The sequence below is a fragment of the Peromyscus leucopus genome, chromosome 1 (genome assembly GCF_004664715.2).
Source record: "Peromyscus leucopus breed LL Stock chromosome 1, UCI_PerLeu_2.1, whole genome shotgun sequence".
NCBI classification, from domain to species: Eukaryota; Metazoa; Chordata; class Mammalia; order Rodentia; family Cricetidae; genus Peromyscus; species Peromyscus leucopus.
This window is the reverse complement of record NC_051063.1, coordinates 135,110,847-135,138,614: the sequence shown is the minus strand read 5'-3', so window position 1 is coordinate 135,138,614 and position 27,768 is coordinate 135,110,847. Positions and strand designations below refer to the sequence as shown.

Below are 27,768 nucleotides of genomic sequence, written 5' to 3'. Positions count from 1 at the left end.
TGACATGTGACCATGATGCTAGCATCTGAAATCTCCACCAGGGTGACAGCTTCCTCAGCCAGGTGCATGTAAATGCATTTGGCTGGAGGTCTTGGTGGATTTCTATTTTCCATCAGGGTTAACCACAAGTGGCTAGAGAGAAGAAGGCAGCAATAATCATCAGCAGAATTAACTATTGATGGCAAGAGACAGGCACCAGCCCAGACAGAGACAGCAGAACTCACCACCCCTAGGGTCTACCCAATGGAGGTGGTGTCACAATTCTTCCAGACATATGGATTTCTTATGAGCCATTTGTTTCTAAAAACAATTACAGGAGTAAATGCACTTTACCACCTTTGAAAGTCAAGTTCTAATCAAAGAAGGCAAGACAAGGACTGAGGCAACTCTCCTTGTGAGCGGTGTTGAATGGTATAGCCAAGAACCCTCCTGCCATCTTCTGAGGGGCTCCTACACATCCTTTGCCTGAAGGCCTGAGCCCCACCCCATCCCAAGGAATTCTTACCATCCTGTTCTAAGGACCTGCTTGGCTTTGAGATACTCTATGCACATTAACACAGTGCAAAAGCCTAAGGGAACCAGAATCTCCAAGGGTAATTGCCATTTAAAGGGGTGACCACCTATCCAGAAAAGAACCCAGGGAACTAACCCTTCTGTCTGAAGAGGCGGTAGCCCTTCTAACTGTGACTAACCCCTGCTTAGACTTTAAGGCATGCCCTGTACATCTGAGTGGCAGGATAGGCCATAGATAACCAGCCCAAAGAAGGATTAGAACTAGATATTTCAGCTTTCCCTCCAGTCCCACTGGGACTCCACAGAGCCCCACAGATACAGAAGGGAGAAGTCAGCCAATGCTGAGAGGGGTCAATGTTTGAGAAGAAAAGGTAATCAGTTTGCTCCTATTCTACCAGGGAAGGAACTCGGAGCCATAAGTCAGACAGAAGCATCCTAGAAAGGAGAATGAGCAAAGCTTTTCTCTTTAGCTCTCAGGTGAAAAACAAAATCATGCAATAGCTCATAAGTTGTGAAGAACCAGGGTGTTGTTGGGAAGCCATAGTCTAGTAATTGGATGAAAACAGTGAGTGGTGCTTGAGAGCCTGGAATACAATCTTGTAGTGCTGCCATTGGGGTGGTAAGGAAAAGGAATGGAAAGGTAAGGAACAATTTCTCTCCATACATAAGAAACTTCCTGTGAAACTTAAAAGACATACTTTGACATACCCTGAGACCCCTATTCAGGACATCACACTGCAAAATGCTAAGGAGTTCAAAGATTAGTTACCATTGGATGGGCAGAGCCCTTATCCTGGGATAAATAGGTTCTAGAAGTCCAGGTAACAATAACATTATAGGTACAGTAACCTTTAAGAAAACTGAGGAAGGATAGTGACATTCTAAAATACATATTTCCTCTATTATATCAGGTCTGTCTTATGTATATAAATAGCGACTTTTGTGGGGAGGCTGTGGAACCTCAAGAGTCCATATTATGCATAAAGCAAGATAATTTTTCTAGAAGATATATGAGAGAACATTGCAAACAGATTCAAAGATGCACAGTTGATATTGTTGAATGTAAACATGACATCTGAGGTGTGGTTCAGATACACCTGCTTTTCACAGGTTGCATCCCCAAATCAGATGAGGTAAGTCTGTGGATTCCATTCACAAAGGCAGTATGGAACTAGGAACTATCTTCAACTCAACTTTCCACTCAACCCCCATCAACAGCACCTTTGTATGGCTTTAGAACTCAGCATGCATTCTCCCCACCCAAATACCATGCACTGGCCCTCCTTTGAACGTGCATGAGAACCAGGACCCCTGTTGTACCAAGGTTACTCTTTCATCTCTGCTTAACATAGACACCACACAGGAAGACTTGCTTACATGCTTCCAAAATGAATTTCTCAGGCCCATTCCCATTCCTAAGAAAGACACAACATGGAGAAGCAGAAGATGTTGCTCTGCCTTCATGCATGACCAGCAACAACAAGGACATCCCCCCAACACATCTACTAATCGCTCCTGACCCAGCCATGCAAATTACAATATACACAGGACTACAGGATAGCCTAGGGAGTCCTTCTGTTCTTTCCCTTCTCTGCTTCAAGCTAACTGGTACCCAAGGATGCCCACTGAGACTGACAGATAAATGTAGAGGTTTCAAACTTTGGTCAGCCTGGATTTCAATGCTGGCTCCACTCTTCTCTACTTTTGTGTTTAAATGTCTGTGTGCTCATCCCTGAAGTGAGACTGTGATAATATCTTTGCAGGAACAGAGTGAACTAAATAAGTTAATTCAAAGTCCCTAGCCAAGTGTTGACCTAGAGTAGATGATCATCAAATGCAAGTTGCCTTTCCCTCTGCCACCAGAAGGAAGAAAGAGAGGCCTTAGGATATCCTAAATGGCCAGTGTAAATCACAAATTAAGGGACTTTCTACAAAGATGCTTCTAAAATAAATGAATCAGCATTATTCCCTTTTTGATGCCCTCCTTAGTGACGTCTCTAGCACATGAAAGCTGTGCTAACTACCAAGCAAAGCCTGCTTTGCCAATGCATGGCCACCAAGTATCTGTTTCTTGTTATCTAAAGTTTATTATGTCTTCATTTGGATTCAGACTTTTCAGCTCTGACTTATTTCAGAAAATTTAGCCAAGCCATGAAAATCCTGCTCAGAGAACTTAAATAAAATCCGTACTATCATTTTTAAACAGCTCAGTTGCTTTGACTCCCTACCTAAATCTGCACATACGTGCACACAGGTATGCATACATGCATGTGCTTTTGTATACACACATGCACCACTATCACTATCATCACCACTATCAACATCAGATCACACTTCTCCGTCTCTTCTCTTCCTTATTTTTCTCCTAAGGACCTGGCACTCCTTAGTTTTCTCTGTACCTTAAACTTTATCTTTGATTTTCCTAATTAGAGGCAGAGATTTTTGCCTATTCTATTCATGATTGTCCTAATGTACTAGAGAAGATTGAGATGGATGCTGTTTGTTCCTGTTTAATTATTAATAGCTTCTCTTTTCACTTTAGCAGTGACCAAGTTGAGATAATCAAGTACACATGAATTGATTTATAATAAATAACTGCTCAAATGAGTTAATACATTCGATCCATGTGACACTTTAGTAAAACTTGTCAACTCCTAAAACCAATAGTTTGACCCTAATGTCACTGAAAACACGTGACTTTTTAAAAGAGAAGAGCCTGAGTTCTTGTAACCATTCTGCCTGCAAGTGTCACACAAGGCTGGCAAGAAAAAAAAAAAAAAAAAAAAAAAAAACCCTGAACCTTAATTCCATTATGAGTAGCAGTGTCAGGGAGAAACCTGTGAAACTGAGGCCCTGGGAGAACCTGGGAGGCTATGCTTAATTTACCTCACTAACCAAATCAGGAGGGAAATGAATGAAATCGTCAAAGTGTTCCCAGGCACCTGCCCGTGAGACTGCAGCATTGGCAGAGAATCGTATATTAGAAATGGGAACTCCTCCATTCAACATCACACCCCGTCAGTGTTGAAACACAGCATCTGGCCTGGAGAGAACCTTCCTCGGGGTGACAAGCAAGGCTTCTGCTTGATTTTTAAGGCCTGATAAATTTTGTGACTCTGTGGATTGTTCTAGAAACAGAATGGGAAAAGATGCAGACAAAAAGTGGCAAGAAGCCATTTGACGTAGTCTGAGACCCAAGGCAGGACAGATGGACCCTCTATTGGAACTGAAGTATGTCCATCTTCTCCCCTGAAATTACCATAGGCATTAAAGCATAGATAGAAATCTCTCACAAGTATGCACAGATGACTCAGTTACTGTGGTCCTTTAATAACTGTCCTGAACATCAGTATCTTCTTAGATCAGAATTCATTTGAGAGCAAGTGCACACCTCCTGCTCAATAACCCATCAGCCTATTTGCTTATGGTATTCTCAGATCCCTCAAGGGAACCCCTTATTGAGCATTAGACAACAAAAGTATATGCAAGAGTCAAGGCCACATCTCCTGGAATGCAAGAAAGCAGCCAAACCACCATCCATGCAGAGCCTCCAGCCTCCACCAACACACAGGCCTGGACAGAACTGCTGGCAGCCACCTCAATCAGGATGTGCACCTACTTTTAGCAGATCATGGCCCCACACCCCCACCATGCTGTGTCCCCATGAGACATCACAAGCACACCAGTGCCTTTGGCAGGGAACCTCCATGGAAGTTGAATGCTGCCCCCATGAGAGGAGGCAGTCAAAACAAAGTTGGCTGCAGCCTCCCACACATGGAAGTTCCTCTCCAAAGCCTGCAAGCTGTCAGTGTGTGGACAGCCCTGTCCAGCCCCTGGCCCCAAAAACAAAATCCAGACTCACTGTGGAAGCTGCTGGCGCTGCTAGCCTCTGCTGCTGCCACGACACGCTGAATGGGCCCTTCTGGCATGGCCCTTCCTGACAGTGAATGAGGGAGAGAGCAGGGGAGAGGAGAGAGGAGAAAAGGGATGAGGGAAGAGGGAGGAAGGTAGACAGGGAGGGAGGCAGGAGAGAAGGGAAGCAGGCCTGTCTTTAATGGAATAGATGTGTCTGCAGAGCACAGCTTCCAAACTTCTTTCCCACGCTCCTAGACAGAAAAGCTGACTGTCTGTCCACAAGACCTTACTCAGGAGTCCACTCGGGAAGGACTCGCACACAACCCAAAGGACACATCACCATAATTCTACTCCTAGTCCATGCCACTTGACTGTCTGCCTCTGAGGGCCACCAAAACTCAAGAGGATTTCCTCCAATGGGTCAGTTCTCCTTTCCACAGGATTAACACCCCAGCCACTACCACTCTGGAAGGAAGTGCATCTTATCTAGTATTCTCAACCCATTAGGTCAAGAAAAGGAATTTTTTCCCCAAAGCTCCTGAAGGAATATTTGTTCTTTTTGTATCAGCAAAAACTTCATGAACTTACTACCATCCCCAGGGCTTCCTAAACCCCCCTTTCTGCTTTTCCTATTTGGAAAGTAGGGGAGATGGCTGGACAGGATTTGCATTGGTGTCGCCTGCATGGGCATTGTCACCCTCCTCCTCCAGCTGTTGACAGAATCAGTGTTTGCATTCTCCAACCCCACCTGGCAAACCTCACTTCCCTTGATATCCCTCTCTAAAACGTAGGGGACGGGCCTAAGCTATCTCTGAGGAAGGATTCACAGTAATGTAGCACTGACATTTCTTAATCACCTCTGGGGTCAAGAGCTGTGTGCAAAGGGCAAGAGACACACACAGCCCCACTCTCCACAGAGCCAGAGGCAAAGGAAACCCTTAAGGATGAAGCAGTTTGACAAAGCATGTTTTTGAAACAGGAAGTCCATGTGTACAAACCCAGAGGGTGAGGCTGAGAAAACCATCCTAGGGTGACCATAAAATGAACCTGGTGGGTTTTGATGGCATTCAGGGATGGACAGCAAGAAATAACAGGAGGGTTGCTGTGGGACGGTCTGTATGTCAAATTGCTCTGATTGGTCAATAAAAAAAACACTGGTTGGCCAGTGGCCAGGCAGGAAGTAGGTGGGACAAGGAGAGAGGAGAATTCTGGGAAGCAGAAGGCTGAGGCGGAAAGAGACTGCAGCCACCGCCAGGACAAGCAGCATGTAGAGACTCTGGTAAGCCACCAGCCACGTGGCAAGGTATAGATTTATAGAAATGGGTTAATTTAAGATAAAAGAGCAGTTAGCAAGAAGCCTGCCACGGCCATACAGTTTATAAGTGATATAAGCGTCTGAGTGATTATTTTATAAGTGGATTGTGGGACTGTGGGGCTTGGGGAACCTGGAGAGAAGCCCTCCAGCAACAGAGGGTGAAGGAGAAAAAAAAATGAATGGACAGATGGGCAGTTGGATGGTTAAACAGAGAAGGTATTATTGTGTCCCCCACACAAATTTAATATGTTGGAATTCTAACTCCCAGTTCTCTAGTATGTGTCCATAGTAGACACATGGGCTTTAGAGGTCATTATGTTGGGCACTAATCTAATATGACTGGTGTCTTTACAAAAAGAGGAAATCTGGACACTTACAGAGGGAAGATCTTGTGACGACAAAGGAGGTGGTGGGCCTGAGAAAGAGTCAAAGCTGTCTGTGCCTAGATTTGGAATTCTAGCTTCCAACCTGTGAGAAAATAAATTCTGTTGTTGACACCCTCTGAGTTGTGGCCCTTCGTTAGTACAGGCTTCACCAATGACTCCAGAGGACACTGAGCATTTGTGTCATGTGAACCAGGATCCAAGCTTGCTGGGCTGGATAGAATTACAGGACTTCCCTGGCAGGCTCAGGAAGAAGACCACAGAGCACAGACTGCGATTTTGGAAATGAGGATTTGGAAATGAGAAATAAGGATTCACATGAGGATCTTAAAGGAGCGGGGGTTGGGGGTGAAGAAGCATGGGAAGCAAAAGGCTTTGACTTTGAAGGCATATACGTGGATCCAATCGTTGGACTACCTAGGGTGATTTCTGCCTCCTGCAAAGGACAGAGGACACCAAGATACTGTGAAGCTAGACAGAGCAGGAAGGTGGCCCAGAGAGGTTCAAATAGTATTCCGCTTAGAGAACCTTCCGAGGGGGCTTTCATGCATGCTAACATGCTACTCTACAGTACTATCTGAATAGGTGGCAGTGGCCGTGGTGCGTTTATTTCCAATAAGCAAAATTTCAACCACCAATGATCCCTCCCGAGGAGGCTTCTAGATGCAGTAATCATAGAGAAAAGATATGGAAGCATAAAAGCAACATGGGGTTCTAACCATGCAAACCTGTGGGCTCTCAACTAACTACCTCAGAACTTTGAATAAAGAGAAACACATAAATCCATGAAAGAGGCAAAGGATGACCAGAAAGGGGGAAGTATTGACCAGTAAGACATCACCCAGCCATTAATTGGGAATATGATGCTGAGTAGATGGTGGAGACAGAAAGGGAAAGAAATGAGGCTGTTATTAACAATGGCATTCAATAGTTCAGAAAGGATTACCCTTGAGGAAAGACATTCAAATATGGGCATAATACGATAACTATCAACCCTCAAAAGTCATATTCCATGATGTGATAAGATCAGAACAAAAAGTATTTCAGTACTAGAGAACATCGGAAAGCATCGAAAGGTTAAACAAAGATTTTTCTTTAATGTAAAAGAAATTAAACTCAGAGTAGAATGAGAGACAAAGGTTTGAGCAGAATAAGCATAGTTGCAGAGAGGGTTGAGCTAGAGATAGGTCAAGGGACAGATGATGTGGGAGAGAATGCAGAGCTATGAATTTGGAGATATGGAGAGGGTGGATTTTCTCTAATATTTCTCAGCATCACAGAAATACACACTTGACAGTTCTTTGCTCATGCATAATGAGTCCTTAAATTACAGTGCCACATCTCAGCAATCTCTATTATAGAGTGGTCCTTGGCATCTCAGACTTAGAAGAAGGCAAAACTCGGCAGTCGCCAACTGCAATCTCATATCCAACGCATGTGTCCCCCATCACACTTCTAAAATGCACGTGTGTGGATTTTCTAGAAACCATGTGGGGAGAAAGAATTCACTTCCCTACAATCCAGAACCTTCCATTTTCACATAAGGCCTTCGCCATCCTCAAGTCTCAAATATCGCTAGAGTTTGCTGATCCCACTAACACTTTTGGTTAAGAAAAATTAGGCAGAAAGCATTTATCACACAAAAATAAGAGAGGATCACCCCATCAGAGCATCTCTTTATTGAAGTCTAGCCTTTTGCTCATTTATTATCTCCAGCACCAAAGCTGCAGAGCATCATGGAGATCATTCACTAAGAAGTATGTCTATCTCCTGCTCTATTTCATTAAATGAACACTTATAAAATGCCTAGCATATACATATATATATATATATATATATATATATATATATGTGTGTGTGTATAATGTTGGGCATAAGGGATACAAATTTAATGAAATAAGTCATTGCCATTGAAGACACCTCAACCAAACACATGCTGTCAGACACTCTTGAGTGTGTATTTTCATAATAAGCATACACTAAAATCAGCACTTCCTACAGAACATTTATGGATATTAAGACAACACTCCTTACTTCTAGTATCTTTTACTTGCCATTGAGCTTGGGATCACACTTGGATCAATTCTCTTGTTGTTTATTCAACTAGTATACTGGAGAGCCCAAGATCCCTATATTAAGGCCTCTGTTTGCTATTATAGCCAGCTCTGGGTTACCCCAACTGTTCACTGCTGTGGATATTGCTCTATATAAATAAAACACTGATGGCCAGTGACCAGGCAGGAATTAGGTTGCCAGGCAGGAAGTAGGTGGGACAAGGAGAGAGGAGAATTCTGGGAAGTGGAAGGCTGAGGGGGGAGACACTGCAGCCACCGCCAGGACAAGCAACATGTGCAGACGCCAGTAAGCCACCAGCCACGTGGCAAGGTATAGATTTATAGAAATGGGTTAATTTAAGATATAAAAACAGTTAGCAAGAAGCCTGCCACGGCCATACAGTTTGTATGCAATATAAGTCTCTGTGTTTACTTGGTTGGGTCTGAGCAGCTGTGGGACTGGCGGGTGACAAAGATTTGTCCTGACTGTGGGCAAGGCAGAAAAACTCCAGCTACAGTTCACCTCCTTTATTTGAAATAGCTTTGACACAAAACTCTATTAGAAAAAAAAAGCACATGGGATTGTATTAATATAGAATCATACTCCCACCTTAAAATTCCAACTTATCTCATAGTGATCATACCGTACTGGTATGCTCTTTAAAAAAACTGTATTCATAGCTAATTCCCATCTCTTCAAAGCAAACTTTCATTATGAAACAAAACAACTAACCTTACTCCACCCTCCATTTATTGTGAAACCTGGGGATTACCAACTAATCTCTGAGCCTCAATTTATATGGCTGTAAAGTGGAGTACTCATACCAGCCGGTGAGCGTAACATACTGCAATGGTCGTCAGAGATGAACATCAGATCTTCCAGAAAGAAGGCCAATGCTTTTGTCATGATTCTACTACTAATAACAGATGCATGCAGTTGACAATTCCTTCCTCATCCTCCCCTCCCTCCCTTTCTCCTTTCTCTCTGCCAGTGTCCTGGTCTGTTAACTCATCTGTCAAGCAGGCTTGACAAGATGACTTCTAGCTTAATTCCAAGTCAGGATTCCACAAGTTTGCCATGGCAGATGGTTCGCTCAGATTCCAGCAAGGATCGATCAAAGAATCTTATGAAATAATCATAGGGAAAGTGGCTTTGCAGGGAAACAGTTCAACTCAAGAGTAACACGGCAAGGCAGTGACAACAGCCAAAGATTATTAACAAATGTATCTGCTTGGGAGGAGCACGAAACCCAAGTCTTGGACCTCTAAAATAAAAATATGCCTAAAAAAGTGCTGGTAACCGAATACAGACTAACACAGAATTGGTGGCACTAAGCTGGCAGAGACACACGTGACTTGACTATTGAAAACCTTAGTACAATGACATGAAGCACAGTATCAGATCTACCCAGAAGCAAACTACTTCTGCTGTGCATATGTCCTAAAATATAAACAACTGCTTAACCAAATAATTTAGGACACTGGGATATTAGCATCTATAGATTTGGACAAATACACTAAATGAACCCCAGTCATGCAGGTCCATCTGGCAAACTCCATGCTCTGTATGTGTTCCTTCAATGAAGGAATGTTCAATAAGCTCACACCCATCCTGTATTGGTGCCCCTCCACTTGTGAAAAGCCATGGCCAGAGAATGCCTTACGGAGTCTAGAACAATCCCTGAATTGAAAGCACGGATTGGGATAATGAATGCCAAGCCTGAGAACAACAGGACACAGATGCTGCCAATCTCTTTTCCAAATCCATGCTGGATATCACGACATACCTTTTTCCCACCCTAGATATGGCCCATCACCCTACTCAGGGCAATCACTACCAGTCACTCGGAGCTGTAATCTGACATAGGCTCGCCACACCTTGGGTATATACTACTTGGTCTTGAGGGAATAAAATTTACCAGCAACCAAGAGGTTCATGTATTTTAAATATGAAGGCTGCTCACTGACACAGAAAACAGTGGAGAGTGTATAAATAAAACAACTCCCAATTATTGGAAACTAAATAAAATCCAGTTTGTCCCTTTAAAATTAGCATAGAGGAAAATACTCAATTCATCTGTTTCTCTTGCTCTGAGTTCTCTGTCTCATTATAATCTGGCTTCTCATGTAGAATGCCTTACTAATTGTGAATGCTTTGGTCATATAGACTTTGAAAACTGGTCATATAATAATAACCAATGATTTATCCTTTAGCTAAATCTAGTCTCCTGCCCATTTTATTCAATGTGATATATTCGTTTAGTCTTCTTCACTCATAAACAAACGTTTGAGCCACTGGTCAGGAATATGAAACAACTGGTTTGTCATTAAGACACCAGTGCCCCCTTTCACACACACCTTCCCAGAGATCCCACAAACTGACCATTGGCATCTGTCAAGCAGACCCATGAGGACTAATTTAATAATACTTAAGGCAGTAGAAACATTATTACTTACCCATTAAAAAATCTCATATGGTATTATATATTATTAAAATTAAACATTTTATTAAGCACTCTTGTGAAAGATCTGTGCTAAGAATGGTATAAGTTCCTTTGTCTTCAAAGGAACTTAGTTCTCAGAGAGATATAGCATAAAATGAGTCAAGACCATGTATATATATATATATATATATATATATAGAGAGAGAGAGAGAGAGAGAGAGAGAGAGAGAGTAGGAAGCTGAGAATAGAACCACTAGAAAGAAAATAACCAATTACAAAGAATCAAAATCCACCCTGGTGAGAGAATGAAGCATGTGAATCAGTGGAAAAGATTCATTCAAAGGTGTCAAGGTAATTGACAGAGTAAAAGAGATGGAGTCCTGCTCATCCCTACCCAACTCACTTACTAATCCTGTGCCACTTTTTAATCAGTGTGTCAGTGTTGCCTTTAGGTAGGCTCTTCAGTGGGGGCAAAGCAGAGCAACCAACTGCACCCACCCAACACAGCACAAACTTCCCTATCTATGACATCATGCCATGCATTAGCAGAAGAGATCCCCACACTACAAATGCTAAGAGGAATGAAGGTGAGATCTCAGTCAGCGTTGGTTCTCTTCCCAAGGCACCAGAGCACACAACCTTAAAATATTCAAGAAAGAGACTGGCAGCACATGAAGCCTGGAGAATGGGGCCCTGTTTCAGAAAAGTTTGCAGTTCAGTTTGCAAGTCAGTACTTGGTCAAAGCCAGCAATCTCACAATAAGGAAGCTGCTCACTGCCTGATATGGTTCCTCTTCCTCTCTGGCCTTCCAACAGACTAACTTGAACATTGAAGTCCTAGAGTGGTGAGTGGTTTTGTTTTCTCTCTCTCCATGTTTTCTCAAGTAGATTCTTTTCCCCTTTAATTTGAGGATCCAGCACCAAAGACTTATCATAGGAAATACTTTGGCATGTAACTTATTTAAAATTTCTTATATATAATTTCTCCCTTATTCACTTACATGGAATGATAATAACCATCTATTGAGTGCCTAATAGGTACCAGGCAATTTGCATACATTATCTTATTTAATCCACACAAAAGAAGAAATTGTTCTCCCTCACTCTCCTTTTTTCTTTCTTTTTCAGATGTGGGATCTGAAGCTTAGAGAGTTTAAGTACATTTCCTGAGGTCACATAGCTCTAAGCAGGAGCTTGAAGATTCAAAGGAGCACAGCCTGACTTAGGATTTAGTGGGTGTTCTGCCCACCTTTCCTCAAGCAACAAATCTCTCTACCTTCAGCTTTGTCTCAGGTGATAGGCTAAGACTGGGAATGTAGGGGAAGGGAGGGCAGAGCAAAGTTGCTGTAGTGACCAAATTGCCTGCCCTCCTTCTCCTCTTTCTCCTCCTCCTCCTCCTCTTCTTCCTCCTCCTCCTTTTCCAGTTTTGTCAGACAACTCACATATTCTTGAGCTATGTGGATTATGAGAGAAACACAATTCCCTACCAGGAAGAAGTCAAGGGAATACAATGTTCTCTTTACATGCAAATATCTTAATTACAGCTGGCAGGGAAGATATTTGTATGGAAATTTATGTGTTTTTGTATGTTATATATTCAGTTGGTCTCAGTAAACAAAAGGCCTCTTTGCATTTGAGAAGGAGAATGGTGGCTGTTACACTGCATCTATTACCACCCTCAACAGGCATAGGGCGAGAACCCTGAGGTTGAGCACTACACTCCATGGTCTCCTGCAGCCTGCTCTCCCTCATCAGAACAGGCTTCAATAAAACATGCCTCCTGTTCTTGGAAATTTCTGCTGGAGCATCCTCCCTCTCTTGTCCCTATGGAGACAGGCAAGCGATAATCATGTCCATCCCACTCACATCCCACCTTCCTTGATGGGGGAGAGCAGCCAGATTTCAACCTTTCAGAGAGATGAGACTGCATCAGATCACTGGAAAACTGCCTTAGAACATCATTTTAGCAGGCCAAGCAGGGGCATAGTTCTCACCCCACTGGTTCTCTTGCTGGTCAAGATAAACAAAACATAACCAGTTACCTAAAAAAAAATACAGGGCTGTTTTGGTCACCCCCATTTTCTCAGTTTTTCTAGGTAGCTATAATGTCATTTTCTTCTATGAATCAGTTTTCTCCACTGAGGACAGAGGATAGACTTACCTTGAAACATACAGAATTCTGGGTAGAGATAACTGAGGCTATCAAACTTCTAAAAAGTGCTAAGAATTAGGAAAACCTCAGCTGCTCCCTGGTCATCACATCCGGCTGCCACAATTGGAAAGAGTAAGTGCGGGAACCTAAGGAAGGAATTCCAGAAGCCCTGAAAAAACACTAACAGGCCATCTGCCTGGTTTGATGCCAATGCCAATCTGTTTGGGGCCATCAGAGACAGAGAGACAGAGAGACAGAGAGACAGAGGGAGAGAGAGAGAGAGAGCGAGAGAGCGAGAGAGAGAGAGAGAGAGAGAGAGAGAGAGAGAGAGAGAGAGAGAGAGAGAGAGAATGAGAATATTTAAGGCTCCCTCTGGCCTTGTGGTTTTTTTAAAGTTGAAGGAATTGGCATTTTCTCATTTGTTTCTAACATTTTGGGGACACAGAAGGGACTGGGTGGCCTAAAAGATGCACTTTTAAAACTGTATCCTATCATAGGTAATGGGATCCAGAAAGTTGGCTCATGCACCAGGGATAGATCCTATTCACACTGCCAGAGGCCCCCTAAAACAGACCCAGCTACACAACTGTCTCCCGTATGCAGAGGATCTAGTCTGGTCCTACGCAGGTTCCACAGCTGTGGGTCTAAAGTTCGTGAGTTCCTTTGAGCTTGGTTCAGTTGTCTCTGTAGATTTCCCCATCATAATCTTGGCCCTCCTTGCTCATATAATCCCTCTTGCTCAACTCTGATAAATTGGAGAAGGGCTTGATCCTGCCTCAACCGAGTGTACCAGGAGCAGTCCCCCCATGGAAGAACTTACCCTGTTAGAGGAGGGGATGAGAAGGGGAAAGGCAGGGGGGAGCAGGAGGAGGGATGAGAGGGAATCTGTGGTTGATATGTAAAATGAATAAAAAAAAAAACTGTATCCTAACCGACAACTACAGTTACTCACTTTTAAGGTTATCGTCCAATATGGCAATGGCTTTGAGCCCTCAGCTGGAGCCTTCGGGTTACCTTTCTGAGGCTCAGTAATGTTCAAGTGGTACATTCTATCCTCTTCTGTTCCTTGTGGTACAGAGTTTCATGGTCCCTTGCCTGGACCAGTATACCCTAATATAAATATGGCTGCCCAGGACTGTCTATCAATAGCTACTCAAATCAAAGAAGATAGATTCCTAATGTCCTGTGTGTTTGACTTTCTGTCTGCATATCTGTGTTATTGGGTTCTATTTAGAGGGGAGGTTTTAATGCTATGAAAAAAATACTGAAAAAAAAGCACTGACTTCAACCCTGCTTGGTAACAGTCAAGGATGCTGATTTAAAAATTGATGTCACCAAAATGACTTCATGACCAAACTTTATTCCTGCTCCATGAGAAGGAAAAATCCTCTGATGCATCACTGTAGTGTATAAAGCACCCATAATCAAAGATGGAAAGATTCTCCCTAGGACAGTGTTCTTTAGGCCACTGAGAAGGAGATGTCCCAACTTTCTCACATGTAGAAGTCCAGTTGTTTATAGTTCAACTTTCTGGTCACTATGTATCTTCATACCACAGTATCCCAAGGCATAAACGACTAAAGCCTTCCCTGTGCTCAATTCTACCTTTTCTAGAATGCTTGGGCTGCAGTAGATATCCCCGATATTACCACTGGATTGAAACAAAGTATGGAATTGTCTAGGAAGGAAGAAGGTGTGAGAATGTATAGATGCAAGGAAGATTGAGGTAATCCCAATTCCTGGAAAATATAAAGGAATCCTTCTCATGTATCCAGTCCTCTTGCCTACTAGCTGACTATCTTAGATATCCCGAAGAACAGAGCACACTCAGAATTAAACCTCAGTCACGAAACCAGATCTAGGTAGTTGTAGAAAAAGGCCCGTTTCCAAAATTGAAGTAGTTTTCTAATTTCACCAGGAAGAGGAAAGAGGGCTGGGAAAATGAACATGTTTGGCCTGGGGGTCAAAGCAATAGCAGAGGATGAAGTATCTGGCCTTTTCCTCTCCTTTTGGCTGCACCTCCCTCCTAATAGACAGGAACTCAGCTTCCTCACTCTTACCATTTTATGAAGAATGTATCCCCACAGAAGACAAAAGACAAAAAAGAAGTATGGGACCACAAACCAAACTCCAGATTTGACAGGTAGATGAGATATCTCAATAGACACACCATAGGCATTGATATTAAGGTGTCCTAAATTACACCTTCATCCCTCAGTAGATGTCTATATTCCAAAATGTCTGTTATTTTGTAGATAATGAGTGTGCAGAACCACTGGCTTTAATCAAGGAAGTGCAGTTGTAATGCCTACTATAATTAGCTACCGATCCTTTCCTTTGTGTTCCTTTCTCTTGGCAGCTTTGTGCAGATTAATAGGCATTAACATTTAAGTTGCTTCTCTAAATTCACTTGAAATAAGTATATCACAGCACCTGCCTGTGGAGATGTCCACTCTGTGCCATGGCTTCTAATGAACCCTAAACACCAGATAAAAGAGCTGAAGAAATGAACAGATGCAGGGAGAGGGTAACCCAGGCACTGGGAGTCTATCTAGATCCCTTGATGCCCCTTAGCCTTCTATTCCAAACCTTGCCAGAGAAAATTAACTCTGGTCTTGTCCACATGTGGCCTCTGGGATGGCCAGGACTGAACAGTCCCAAAGGACATCTTTCTGAACCTGGAGTCACAATGTAGTTACTCTCAACATAGGGTTTCTCAGTAACTCTGCACCTTGGTGTTGCAAAAGAGCATCTCATAACCTGTTTCCTAGACTCTCAGCCCCCATAAAGGTACAGCAACAGTACGACTAAGAATTGGTGGCATACAATATGGTATCTCGGGCTCCTGGGACTACAAGAATAATAATAGAGAACTGAGAGAATCCAGTCAGAAGTTTAATAAATAATGTATGTCACTATTAATTCTTATTTTGACAAAGGCGCCGTGGTTTTGCAGCCCAACAATACTTGGGAAAACTAGATGAAGGGCAAAAGAGAACTCTACCACCTTTGTGACTTTTCTGTGGGTCTAAAATCACTCCTAATAAAATGATACAGAATGGGACACAAATCCTCATTGTTTTTATTCTGTATAAATAGGAACAGAATGATTCAAAGCAGCCAAGGAATAATCAGGCTCAACAACAGGGTTGGTCACTAGAAAGACTCATGAGGGCCTCATCTTCTGACAGTCAGTGGTTTTTTTTTTTTAATCTCCTTGGTTTCCTGAGTCTACCCAGAAGAACCCAGTGCCTAAAACCACAGTGGCAAATCCCTTCAAATGAGTCCAGCATTCCTCAAACACCTGCCTGCACAGTTGCTAATACTTCCCTACTATCTGGACATCAGGTATTCTTACTCCCACTCAATATATCAGGTGAGGAAGAGTGATTCCCTCACTCTATGGTAGGTTTCCAACTAAAGTGGCATGGACTGAGTAATAGTCTAAACTCAGCAGCTCCTAGCCTTATTTCTACCTCTGGAGGAACAACTTGTCTAATTTGTCAAGACCAAGCATGAAGACTGCTTATTCTGATGAGGACCAGCTCCCATCAGAGAGTAAACTAGAAAACAAAATTTCTGCCTCTAATGGACAAGGTCTTTAGTCTACCCAGGTTGCTGAGTGGGGATGAGATGCCTGATCTGAGAACCCATATGAGGAAGCCCACTATGGCTGCCCAGTGAGACCACCAAGAACAACAGCTTGTGACTCAAGCACACATTAGAAGGGTCCTCATCCTGGCTCCTCCTCTTGAGTGGCTTCAGAATGCATGATCTGGGCAGTAGAGAAGGGTGTTTGCTGCTATATGGGCTTCCCAAAACACCAAAACTGAGCAAGGAACATGATGTCATCCTGTGATTATGAAAGTCAGTTGACTTTAACTACCACCACTAGGTTTTAAAGGTAAAAGCAAATGACAAGCCATTTCATAGACTGCACACCCTCGTCAGGACCCTGTTAACTGGTCGACTTTCATCAAATAGTCTTTTCAGTTGAGGATAAGAAACAGGTAGTCAAAACACGGAGAACCCTGAGCTACAACCTCAGGGGACTTGCTATTCCACCATCATTCCCATTGCTTATAAAACTGGGAAGCACATTCAGGTCAAGCCAGACCCTTCTCTAGCCTCAGGTCCTGATTACAATAACAGCTTAGCTACCTGGCCCAGCCTTCAAGGTGGAGCAGTCCTGGACCCCTGTTTTCTCTCCAGAAACTCGCTACAGTAGTCAGTGGGTCAGAAACGTCCTTAGGATTCTCTGGAAAGCTCTGAGCTTTCAAAAGATGAAAATCAAATGAAACAACCAAATGAGAGTCACTCTTATAATTTCAGCATGTTGTAGAAACTCTCAAACCCATGTGTGAGCCCTCAACCGGTGAGTCTCCCTGGGTTTTGCCAAGGACCTATGCCCACACTAGGCAGTTCGTGGTGGTTGGGGAGTGGAGATCAGTTAGAATTTGAAGCATGTTGTGGCTTCTTCCTCAGCTGCCATGAATTTATTTGATTTTTGTTTAATTATTTAAAATTTATTTTACATACCATCCACTGTTTCCCCTCCCTCTTCTCCTGTTCCCTCTCTCCACCTCCTTTCTACACCCTCCCCCTCCACACTGCCATGGATTTTTAAACCAAGTTTCTGTCATCAGTTTTTCTTCCCCATTTCTTTCCTACATATGTTTTTTAAAACATTATTTTTACCTTAATTTTATATAGTGCTTTGCCTGCATGTATGTCTGCGCATCACTTGTGTGCATGCTGCTGGTGGAAGCCAGGAGAAGGCATCAGATTCCCAAAACTGAAGTTATAGACCATATGAGCAGCCATGTGGATGCTGGAAATTGAACCTGGGTCCTCTGGATGAAAACCCAGTGCTTTTAACTGCCCAGCCATCTCTCCAGCCCTAGATGGACTTTTTAAAAAAAAAACTGAGGGTCCTACTGATGTCAAACATCCTTCCCTTTCCTGCCTGTTCCGTTGGATGTGGTTCATTGTGAGTTTACCCTTCTGCTCTCCAGGGTAGTGACTCAAAGCGCCTCTGTGACAGGTGGGTCAACCTCTACCCTGGCTTTGAAATTCCACAAGGCATAAATAGTTTGCATTCAGAGTAAGAAGAATAACAGAAGTAAGGATGTCTTCTTCTCTCTTTCCTTGTATATCATCAGACATGAGATATGTTGTTGGAATAAAATGCTAGAAGAGATATAGGCTTTTCTTCCCCCTTGAGATGGTCAGCTATCCACCAGAAACTTCTTTTCCTTGTGAAATACTGCTATACTCTATTTCTCAACTTCCCTTACAAATCTTGGTGTCATAGGACTTGCTTCCATTAAGAGGGGAAGTGATGACCTCATAGCTAGTCCATGTTCATTAACAGCATTACTCTTGCATTCCAGCTGCCTACAAAGGGCACAAGTGCTTAGGGAAACTAAGACAAAGTACAGATCTCCAGCCTGCAAGGCAGTGTGGTGGAGTGCTATGCCTCCAGAAAATGCACCTGTAAATACTACTACATGACCTGGAAATGAGCTTCTGTTTGTGTTGGACTGTTGTGTGTTTCCCACCTATTTGTTACAGTGATCCACCTACGGTAGATAAGACCTTTGTTAAGTTCTTTGTTCAGAATAAAGAAGGCGTTTGTACTTTAGCTCTAACAATAGTAACAGTAATTAATATTTATTAAGCTGTTTTTATCATCCTGACATATATTATATATAATAAGTATTTATATATTAATATATTAACTCATAATCTTTATAGTAAGTGCAGACATTGGGGTCCATTAGACCAATTTTACAGTTGGAAACACAAAAAGGATGAATAACTTACCCAAGGTCAAAGACAGGTATTTTAGGGGCAGAGATTCAAACAGAGAGCCTACATTTTTCAGCGTTGTCAGGAGTACTGTGACTCCTGTAGAGTGAACTATTCTGCTACCAGATCATCTTGCCCTAAATTATTGCCATGTTCTATGGATTACTGTTCTTAACATGCCCAAGAGTTGCTGAGAACTTGGTCCCAGAACTCTTAGTTTGGAACCTCCTGTCATATTACCAGCTATCAGACCTACCTTATGATTAGAACCCCACTTCTAACCTAAAGTACACATCCCAGACTCAGACAATCCAGATCACAACTCTCCTGCCTCCTCAGGACATTCTTCCCAGATGCTACATCTACATGTTTAGAAAATGCTTGATCATGATCGCCAAAGGATCGCTTTGCAGTGGTAGTAGGTATGTGATTGCCTGTGGGCTCCTGGTCTGGTCTAATCCATTTCCTGCTTAACCTTGAACACACACTGGTCCTTCACTGATAATTTTGTTAACTCTACAGAATACCAGGCACGAAGCTAAGCACAGGGAACAACAGAACAACTCCACTTTGGGCTCTCTCTGGATCATAGCATCTACCCCCTCCACTCTTGTCCCTTCCAGATCTCAGTAAACTGCCCCCTTCCCCAGTAAATAAACCTGAAAACATGTCTGCTCTGGAGTCTCAGCCTACTTCTCTTCAGGATGTCTGAGATTTTATTGAACTCGACATCTGATCACCAATCTCTCTGAGTTCTCTGAAGATCTAAGAAAGGAATCATGGTATCTGCAAACTAGCCTTTGTCAAAGCCCATTTACAGGCACTCTTGGAAGCATCAATGAGCCACGGGAGGAAAAGGTGGCTGCCATCCAGCCCGTTGTACGAAGAGAAGAAATTGCTCCACTGCTTTGATGCGGGCATGTTTGTTTTTTCAATCTAAATGTGTAACAGGAAATTTGGCAGTTCACCTTTGTAAATCATTTGCATACCACTTATGTATGAGCCAGATGGCGCCTCTTTGTTTCAAGAAATTAAAAATGAAAAGGGAAAAATATAAGAAGGACTTTATCTCTGCCTCTCCTCCTGACCTCCTGTGTACACTCCAGAGTCCTCACAGAGCAAGCAAACCCAGGCTGACAGATGCCTACATACATTCACACAGGCATGTTCATGAATGCAACATGTGCATACACACACACACACACACACACACACACACACACACACACACACAATCTGTGTTTATCTGCATTAGTCACCAAGGTGAGTAGTCAGCAAATTCTTAGTCCTAGTAATCAAGGATAGTAGAGCGGCACAAATTTGACCTAGGTTAACAGAGAGCATCCTTCATGGTGTTCTGTCTGTCTGATAAATCACCACATTCCTTGGGGCCTTAGCCAGTGTATACTGAACAAAAAGGTCTTACATAAATATCTCAAACGTAGGCATAGCTCTATGATTTGGAAGCAAGGGCATATAAACGCTGGCCAGAAAAAGGGCAGTGCAGATGACCCACTATTTCTGTGGAAGTTGAAACCTCAGGAAGGAATTTTCCTTGAGGTGATTGTCTTAACCCTACTCCTTTGGGGCAGCTCTATGAGTCTAGTTTATTTTCCAGTGGTCAGGAGCTCCTCCTTCTGATCCAAGAATCTCATCTGGGAATGAGACTATCTCCACAGCATTCTTGTTTTGGGTGTGAGGAGTGCCGAGGAGGCCGTGAAGGCAATAGTTTGTCTAGTAAGTGTTGCATTACAGGCTCTTTGCACAAACTAACTTGCTTAACATAAACATACCTCCGCTGAGTAAATATTTTTGTCCTAATTTTCAAAATAAGAAAATTGAAGGGAGGCAGTGAGCACATGGTGCTGATGGTGACTAAACATTAGAGAGTGAACAGAGCGGACATAAGCTCCAAATCCAAGAATTCTTTAGTAACATCAATGTCTTCCAAAGGGGCTGAGACTTTAGGGACATTTGTGTGTGTGTGTGTGACCTCAGGCATATGTACTTCTGCCTTTCATTTTTTCAAAAGATTTGGGGTGGGGGGTGTAAGCATACATCAAGCATGGTGAGTTAACAAGTATAGAGAGGTGATCCAATCTGATCTTTGAGTGTGGCCACTCTAGATACAGCCCGCCAGCAGTGCTGACCTTTCACTCAACTAGCTATCCTTCCTTAGTTCATACTTCTTTGTAACAAAATACATACATTTTCAAGTGACTGAGCCTCAGCTAACAGCCTGACTTAGACCTCATGAAGAGAGAACTCAAGATATCTGGACTTTGGACAATTCCCATTGACCTCACTTCCTTAAATCTGCCCTCACACTCAAAGAAATGAGATGGGTTTACTCCTGGATACTTTGCCAAGAGTAGAGGGAAGCTAAGGGCTGTGAAAACAAAGCTGAAGCATACCATTTGGATAGTGCTTCTTTGTGTGTGTGTGTGTGTGTGTGTGTGTGTGTGTGTGTGTGTGTGTGTGTGTTTTAACCTTTAAACCAAAGAAGAAATATTAAGAGCAACCCAGGAAGCCAGTTTCAAAGCTCAGCTTGTATATTCTGGTCTGATATGGTTTTCTAAGGCCTGATAGAGTCCAGAGAGACCAGGAAATTATAACCAACTATCTTCCCTGCACAGAAACAGACAAACAAGACACAGTAAGCCATCCCTTTCTTTCATCAGCACCACTATAGATCTGAGGTTAGCCAGGCGAGACAGAAAGCCCTCCTATGTCAAGTGGAAGGCAATTAAATGATTTCAGCTAGGCTCTATGACCCATGCACTTGCTTAATAACCACATCCAGGCTTTGGATATGCCTGGTGGGGAGAAGGGTCTAGATGCTAAAGACTGTGCTTTGGCACATCCTGATAGGTCTTCTCTGACCATCAGCCTGTGGGTGTGCTACACCATGCTCCCCTTCCTGTGTCTGGGATACTTGGTAGTGTGGGTGGCTAAATTTGGCCAGTTTGCTGGGGACACTCTGCTTTCACCAGCTCTGGTTTATTTAGCCTCCTGTGTGCTCATGGTAGTACATCATTTGCCATCCTTTGGTTGAACCATGCAAGCCACTCTGCAGTCATAAATGACATTTCTAAAACATTCCACTTTCTTTTGCACTGTTACTAAAGTGAAGTTCCTTGAGAAATCGGTATGGATACCTGAGTGATCAATCATGAGCCACAACATCACCAGGAGCATCCATATAAATCTAACAAGTATGTCCTTGCCAGCCCAGAATGCCAGCCTCCTGGTTTACCAAGCTCAGGCAACAGGATCGTCAGACTTCACAATGTGGTTGCTTGTTTGTTATCATGACTAAACAATTGGCTTCCATGCTCCTGCTACAAATTGAAAGTTTATGTTTTCTTTGTCCCCAAGATCAAACAAACATTTGATTCTTAGCAGGAAAATGCCCTTAGGACTGGAAGTAGAATTTTTTAGAGGTCATTAGACCATTAGCCTTCATTAGATTTTGTGATCTCACAGAAGGGACCTTAGGGAGTTCTTTTGCCTTATCTACCATGAGACAACACAACCAGAAGACCATTTATGAACCATGGAGCCAGCCTTCACTAGACATGGAAGCTGCCTGAGCCTCTGGAACTTGGAGAAATATTCTTATATTATCATAGGCTCCATGGTTTATGGTATGTTGTTCAAGTGTCACAGATGAAGACATTCTCTGCTCCACAATATTGTCCTTCTGTCTCCTATACCACAAACCTAAACTCCTGCCTTAGTCAAAGTGCCGAAGTAAGTATTCCATATTTTAATTTTTTCCCTTTTTTTTCTGAGACAAGGTATCTCTGTGTAGACTGGCCTTAAATGCTAGATCCACCTGCTTCAACCTCCTAACTCTGGAGATCCCAGGTGGAGTGCCACTATGGGCAAAATAAATCTTCCTTATTGCAGAAGGAGGTGTGTACCAATTAGTTTGCAGACATGACCCCATCTGTGGGCATCAAGTTGTACTCATGTTTCTCTTTCTAAGAAAAGTGCCTTTCATGGCCACTCACCTTTAACCTTGCCATAATAACATAGAAAAAGTCAGTGTTCTATTATGAGGAGATTCCCCACAAAGTAAAATAAGATCTTAGAGCAGGAGATAGGTAACTGTATGCAAATGAAACCTCCTCACAATCAGTCTTTCTGTAGGGCCATGCTTTGTCCAAAGCCAGAAATTGACAAGATGCTTTATTTTCTCATTTCCCAAAGCCAGTAAGATTAAGTTTAGTAGTATACTGGCCACTTCTAGTTTACTTTGGGTTCCACTTTCCAGAAAGATCTATCCTTGGAAATGAGATCACCCTCACATAATCATGAGATAATTTCAAGAATAAAACATGTTGTGAGTGAGGCTACATCAGGGGATAGGATGGACTATTGATGTAGTACCAAGTTAGACTGTCTGGGTGTGCATTTGAACATATAGCTATAGGTATTCAACTCTGTTTACACAAAGAATGAACAGTGATTCAGTAAGAACATAATGTGTAGGTTATTGCAATGTATAGACAGAGTCCTGCCTAATGTCAAAGAGGAAGGAGGAATGGCCTGCCATGATAATAATAAGCTGATATGCCAAGATGCAGGAGTGGCTGAAAGATAATTGTTGAGTGCATATGTGAGCATGCGTGTGCATACATGTGCACCATAGTGACAGGGTTAATGGACAATGACAGACATGTAAGCAAGGCATTAGCTCGGCAACTGAGTCCTGCAGCTGGGAAAGTCACCTTACCCTGTAGTAATCAGTACTGTAGACATCTCTGGACATGCCGAAATCGCCAATCTTCACCAGTAAGTTGGCTCCAACCAGGCAATTCCTAGTGGCCAGGTCCCGGTGCACAAAGTGCTGGGAGGCCAAGTACACCATGCCCGAGGCTATTTGACTGGCGATGTGGAGCATCTGAGAGAGCCCTAGCTCCCCCTTGGCCTGGCGTGGCTGCCCATCCACGAGGATCATCGCATCTGGCCCATGAGCCCTACAAGGAGGGGGGGAAGAAGATGGAGCAGAGAGAACTCAACAGATCAAAGGCAAAGTCTTGGTGGTCTTCAGTGCTCTGGAACATCCTGCAGAAATGAAGGAAAGCCCCTTTCCTGGCTACCTGTGCCTGTCTCTATCTTCCCAAATTATATCAAGTGAGTATGTCTATGGGTGAAACTACAAAATCCCCACTAATATAACTCAAATGTACTCAAACCTAACAGGGCACAAACCTTCTCTTTCACTATCTAACTACCACATAGGTTCTTCCCAGGTGCTAGGTACTTATTATAGAGTAATTAATAAAGTTACCACTAACCCTTACTATGTGTATAGGCCAAGCGCTACTCTGATAGTTTTAAAATCATTCATTTAATCTTTCTACCCTGATTTTCTTAAGTTGAGGCACAAAATGATTAGAAAGCTCAACCAAAGTCCTAGATATTTCAGAATAACTATATGGTAGTCAAGAGACATCCTTGGAATTATTATCTGTGACTATAAGGGAGAGTCCTGCAGCAGCTCCCAAAAGGGGCATCAAGAAGGATTTTAAAGAGATCTTAGGGCCTCACCCCTTGGGTTTCTGATTGGCTATGCAGTGTCCCTTCATTTGCATTTCTGATAAGCTCCCAGTGCTGATGCTGCTGACAGGCAGTCCGCAGCCCCTAGCTGCAAGTGGGCTTGCTCCTTACTCCTAACCACTCCGCAACACCAAAAGCAAGGCAGAGTGAAGCAAACCTCTGACTCTTTGGGAGCCCAACACTCCCTCCATGCTAAATTCAAGCCTGTCTCGTGTTATGATAACACCCTGCCCTGTCAGATCGGTCACTTTTAGTGTTCACTCTTTCCTGCAGAAAGCCAATGAGCCATAACCACACCTAGGACCCTTATTTATGAAGTGGAGCACCAACGAGCCCTGGTGTACAGCGAGGCCCCAGCCTGCTTTACTGCTTCTCCAATTTCCACTGAAAAGCGCCATTAAATAGAAACACACTCTGTTTATCATCTTCGGTGGGCTTTGCCCCCTCCCTCCTTAGGAAAGCAGCTGCATCAGCTAGCTGGGGATTCATCAAGAAGCTGGTTCCCACTCTGGTATACCAGGATACACTCCTGCCAATCCCAAACTCCACCAACCAGGAAACATGCGAGCAGGCAGAACTGACCCCAGGGCTCAAGGGGGGCATTTGGGAGAGCAGCCTGTAAACCAGCTCCTAGCAACAGTTGGTGTGACCCAGGCTTTCAACCTAGAGCTTTGGAAAAGCTTGGCCTTGACTAACAGAACCTAGGAAGACAGGTGAGAATCTGGGAATCCCCTGGGATTCTGGGTAGTAGTTGTCACAAAAATACCTGGAGAGATTGTTGACCTTAACTTGAATAGACTCCCCATGCTGTCTTCAGGAAGAGACTCCAAAGACAGACACAAGAGTATCACTAAATTTCTTCCTACATTCCTGCCATGGAGAATCAAGGGGTGAGTAATTCAGAGCACACAGTTTCTTGCCATGGGTATCTGTTACTGCTCAAATACAGAATGCTTTCAGAGACTGTGTTTCTGAATATTTGGTTTTCTAGGAGGTGAGGAACCCTTGAGAAGCAAAACTGGTGTGGGGCTATCACACAGCTTATAACCCAAGCTCTTTCTGGTCCAAGCTCTCTTACTCCCAATTGCAGATATGATACAACCTCACGTGCCAGCACCATGTCTTCTGCTGTGTGAACTGCATCCCTTCAAACATGAGTCAAAATCAATCCCCCTGCCCATAAGTGGCCTCTTGTCAAGTAGTCCACCACAATGATAAGACACTATTTCTTTTGTTTTATGTTTTCTTTTCTTATAATTTTGTGTTTCTCCTGCCCTCGTCTTTACTCCTGATTCTCCTCCTTTTCTCTCTCCTCTGTTTTGTATTCCTCATCTTTCCTTGGTATAAAGGGATACATAGGAGCTGGTAGCTTTGTTGAGCCCTTCTGGTTGCACTTGGGACTGGAAAATCAGCTGTACCTCTGGAGAATAGAATGTGATGTGAAATGGAGCAGAAGAGTGGAAGTACAAGGTGAGGGAGACTCTACATATTGAAACAAGGTAGCATCCAGAAACTCTTGATTTGTAGCTCTTATAATGTAATGATAATAGTAGTGACTTTTACAATAGCCACCATTGGTTCAGTACCTAGCTGCCTGTAAAGTGCATCCAGGCATTATATACACATTGCCACACAATGCTTCTAACATCAACTCCATGAGGCAGCTATAACTTTATCCATTTATAATTAAGATAAGCCTCCATCTCTCTTATGCTAAGGGCTGAGTTCTCCAGGAATCAATTTCATTATGAACTTAAGTTCCAGAGACTTAGAGAATCTAGTGGGTTTTCTCAGTATCTCTAGGGCAGTTATTTGGAAACCTGACTCATAAGGAGATATCTAAAGACTTTTACCAAGTCTGACTCTTCCCTTTCCTTTCTCAAAGTCTGAATGCTGACAGGTAGAATTTACCTAAATACAAAATGTCCTTTCTTTATCAATCACCTCTGCTTTCTGATGAGTTTATAATTTGATAACTTCACATTCATCATTAAAAAGTATCTGTTTAGGGGAGGGGTTTGGCTTAAGGCTATAACATACTAATCTCACTTAGCAAGTGAGACACTTAAAAAATTTGCCACATTGGGGTAAGAGAGCAGGTAGCCCTAAAACCAAGGCTGTGAGTGTCAACCTGGGATCCTCACAGGATATATTCCAGGCCTTACTCTTCTTTTCAGTCCATCTGGGAGCCAAGAAGAAAAGTATAGGTGTCTCACTGTGGATACAAAAACCTAAGTCCAGCTGGAAAAGAGGCAACATATGAATGAAAGGGTTAAGTCTAGAGGTATAGCTCTGTTATTAAAGTACTTGTCTAGCATACATAAAGCTCTGGTCCCATCATCAGGTCTACATAAATTAGTTATAGGCATACACACCTGGAATCTCAGAACATAGGATAGATAGATAGATGGATAGATTGATTGATTGATAGATAGATAGATAGATAGATAGATGATTGAGATATAGATAGATAGATAGATATAGATAGATAGATGATAGATAGATAAATAGATAGATAGATAGATAGATAAATAGATAGATAGATAGATAGATAGATAGATAGATAGATAGATAGAAGATAGTCAGATGATTGATTGAGATAGATGATAGATAAATGATAGATAGATAGATAGATAGATAGATAGATAGATAGATAGATAGATGATTGATTGAGATAGACAGACAGACAGACAGAATGGAAAAAAAGGAAGAGAAGGGCAGTGCTTTTGATTTGCTATCCTCAGACTTGAGTTCCTAGCAAGTATGACTTCTGGCCACATAGAAAACCTCAAAGGCTCAGTGGGACTAAGAGAGGGGGAAACATGTTCATTCTTGCTTACCTGAGGAACTTGTTAAGGTCTCCATGCTTCATGTATTCAAAGACCATGATGAGTGGGTCCCCATCACCACACACCCCATAGAACTTGACAATATGTTCATGCTGCAGGTTAGTGAGCAGCTCGGCCTCCCTCTGGAAATCCTTCCTGGCAGCCAAGGTGGGATCCTTCAGGGCCTGAGAACCATACAACATCAGTTCTTAGCAACCAGAGAACAGAGAGCCATCTTTTCCAGCTGGTGAAACCTGTTACCACATCCTTCTGGACCACAATGAATACAGTCTATTTTAAAACATAAAGGCGAAGCACACTGTTGAAGCCCTTTTCATTCAGTATTTTGATTCATGTCAAAGAAGAACCCCATATCCCAGGCTCTGGCCAGTGACTTCAACCCATGCTTATCATCCATCCGCAAGCTTCCCTCAGTATCAATGGCAGGGAACAAAGCTATGAGATGGAAGACTTGGAAGACCCCTGTTCATAAAGTTCCCTTTAAAGAACAAGTCCCTCTGGTATAGTAAACTGAATGGCACCACCCCAATTGCCTTATCTTTGTAAATCACTACACACTCTAGAAGTCAGGCAATGCCCTGATGCTATCTTTTGGAGTCCTTGTGTCTTAATGGTGAAATAGGCTGCACTGACAGAGGAGAGGTAGCACTTGGCTAGTCACCAACCAAAGGTTTAGTAGAAGCTCTAGGGGAAGATAGGGCTGCAGTTGACAGATGGAAGCCTTATATGCACACAGGACCAGGTCAACAGCGACTAAGTCTCAGTGCAGGATGAGGTGGTAGGCCCATGGGAACAACTCTACCAAGATGCTGTGACTCTGCCCCA

General features: G+C 42.9%; 1 protein-coding gene across 4 annotated transcripts in view; it reads right to left on the bottom strand.

The window, feature by feature from the left end:
• The window catches only part of Ntrk3 (neurotrophic receptor tyrosine kinase 3), a 372,046-nt gene that overhangs the window by 35,607 nt on the left and 308,671 nt on the right, over positions 1–27,768 (bottom strand). For 2 of the 4 annotated variants that reach the window (XM_028879200.2, XM_028879201.2), the window contains exons 14-16: positions 26,935–27,107; positions 23,268–23,511; positions 4,376–4,450 (exon numbers count right to left, since the gene is read on the bottom strand). In XM_028879200.2, the coding sequence (XP_028735033.1) occupies positions 4,376–4,450; positions 23,268–23,511; positions 26,935–27,107 (492 nt within the window). The remainder of the gene's footprint in view (positions 1–4,375; positions 4,451–23,267; positions 23,512–26,934; positions 27,108–27,768) is intronic. The other 2 variants (XM_028879202.2, XM_028879203.2) reach the window with 1 other exon arrangement.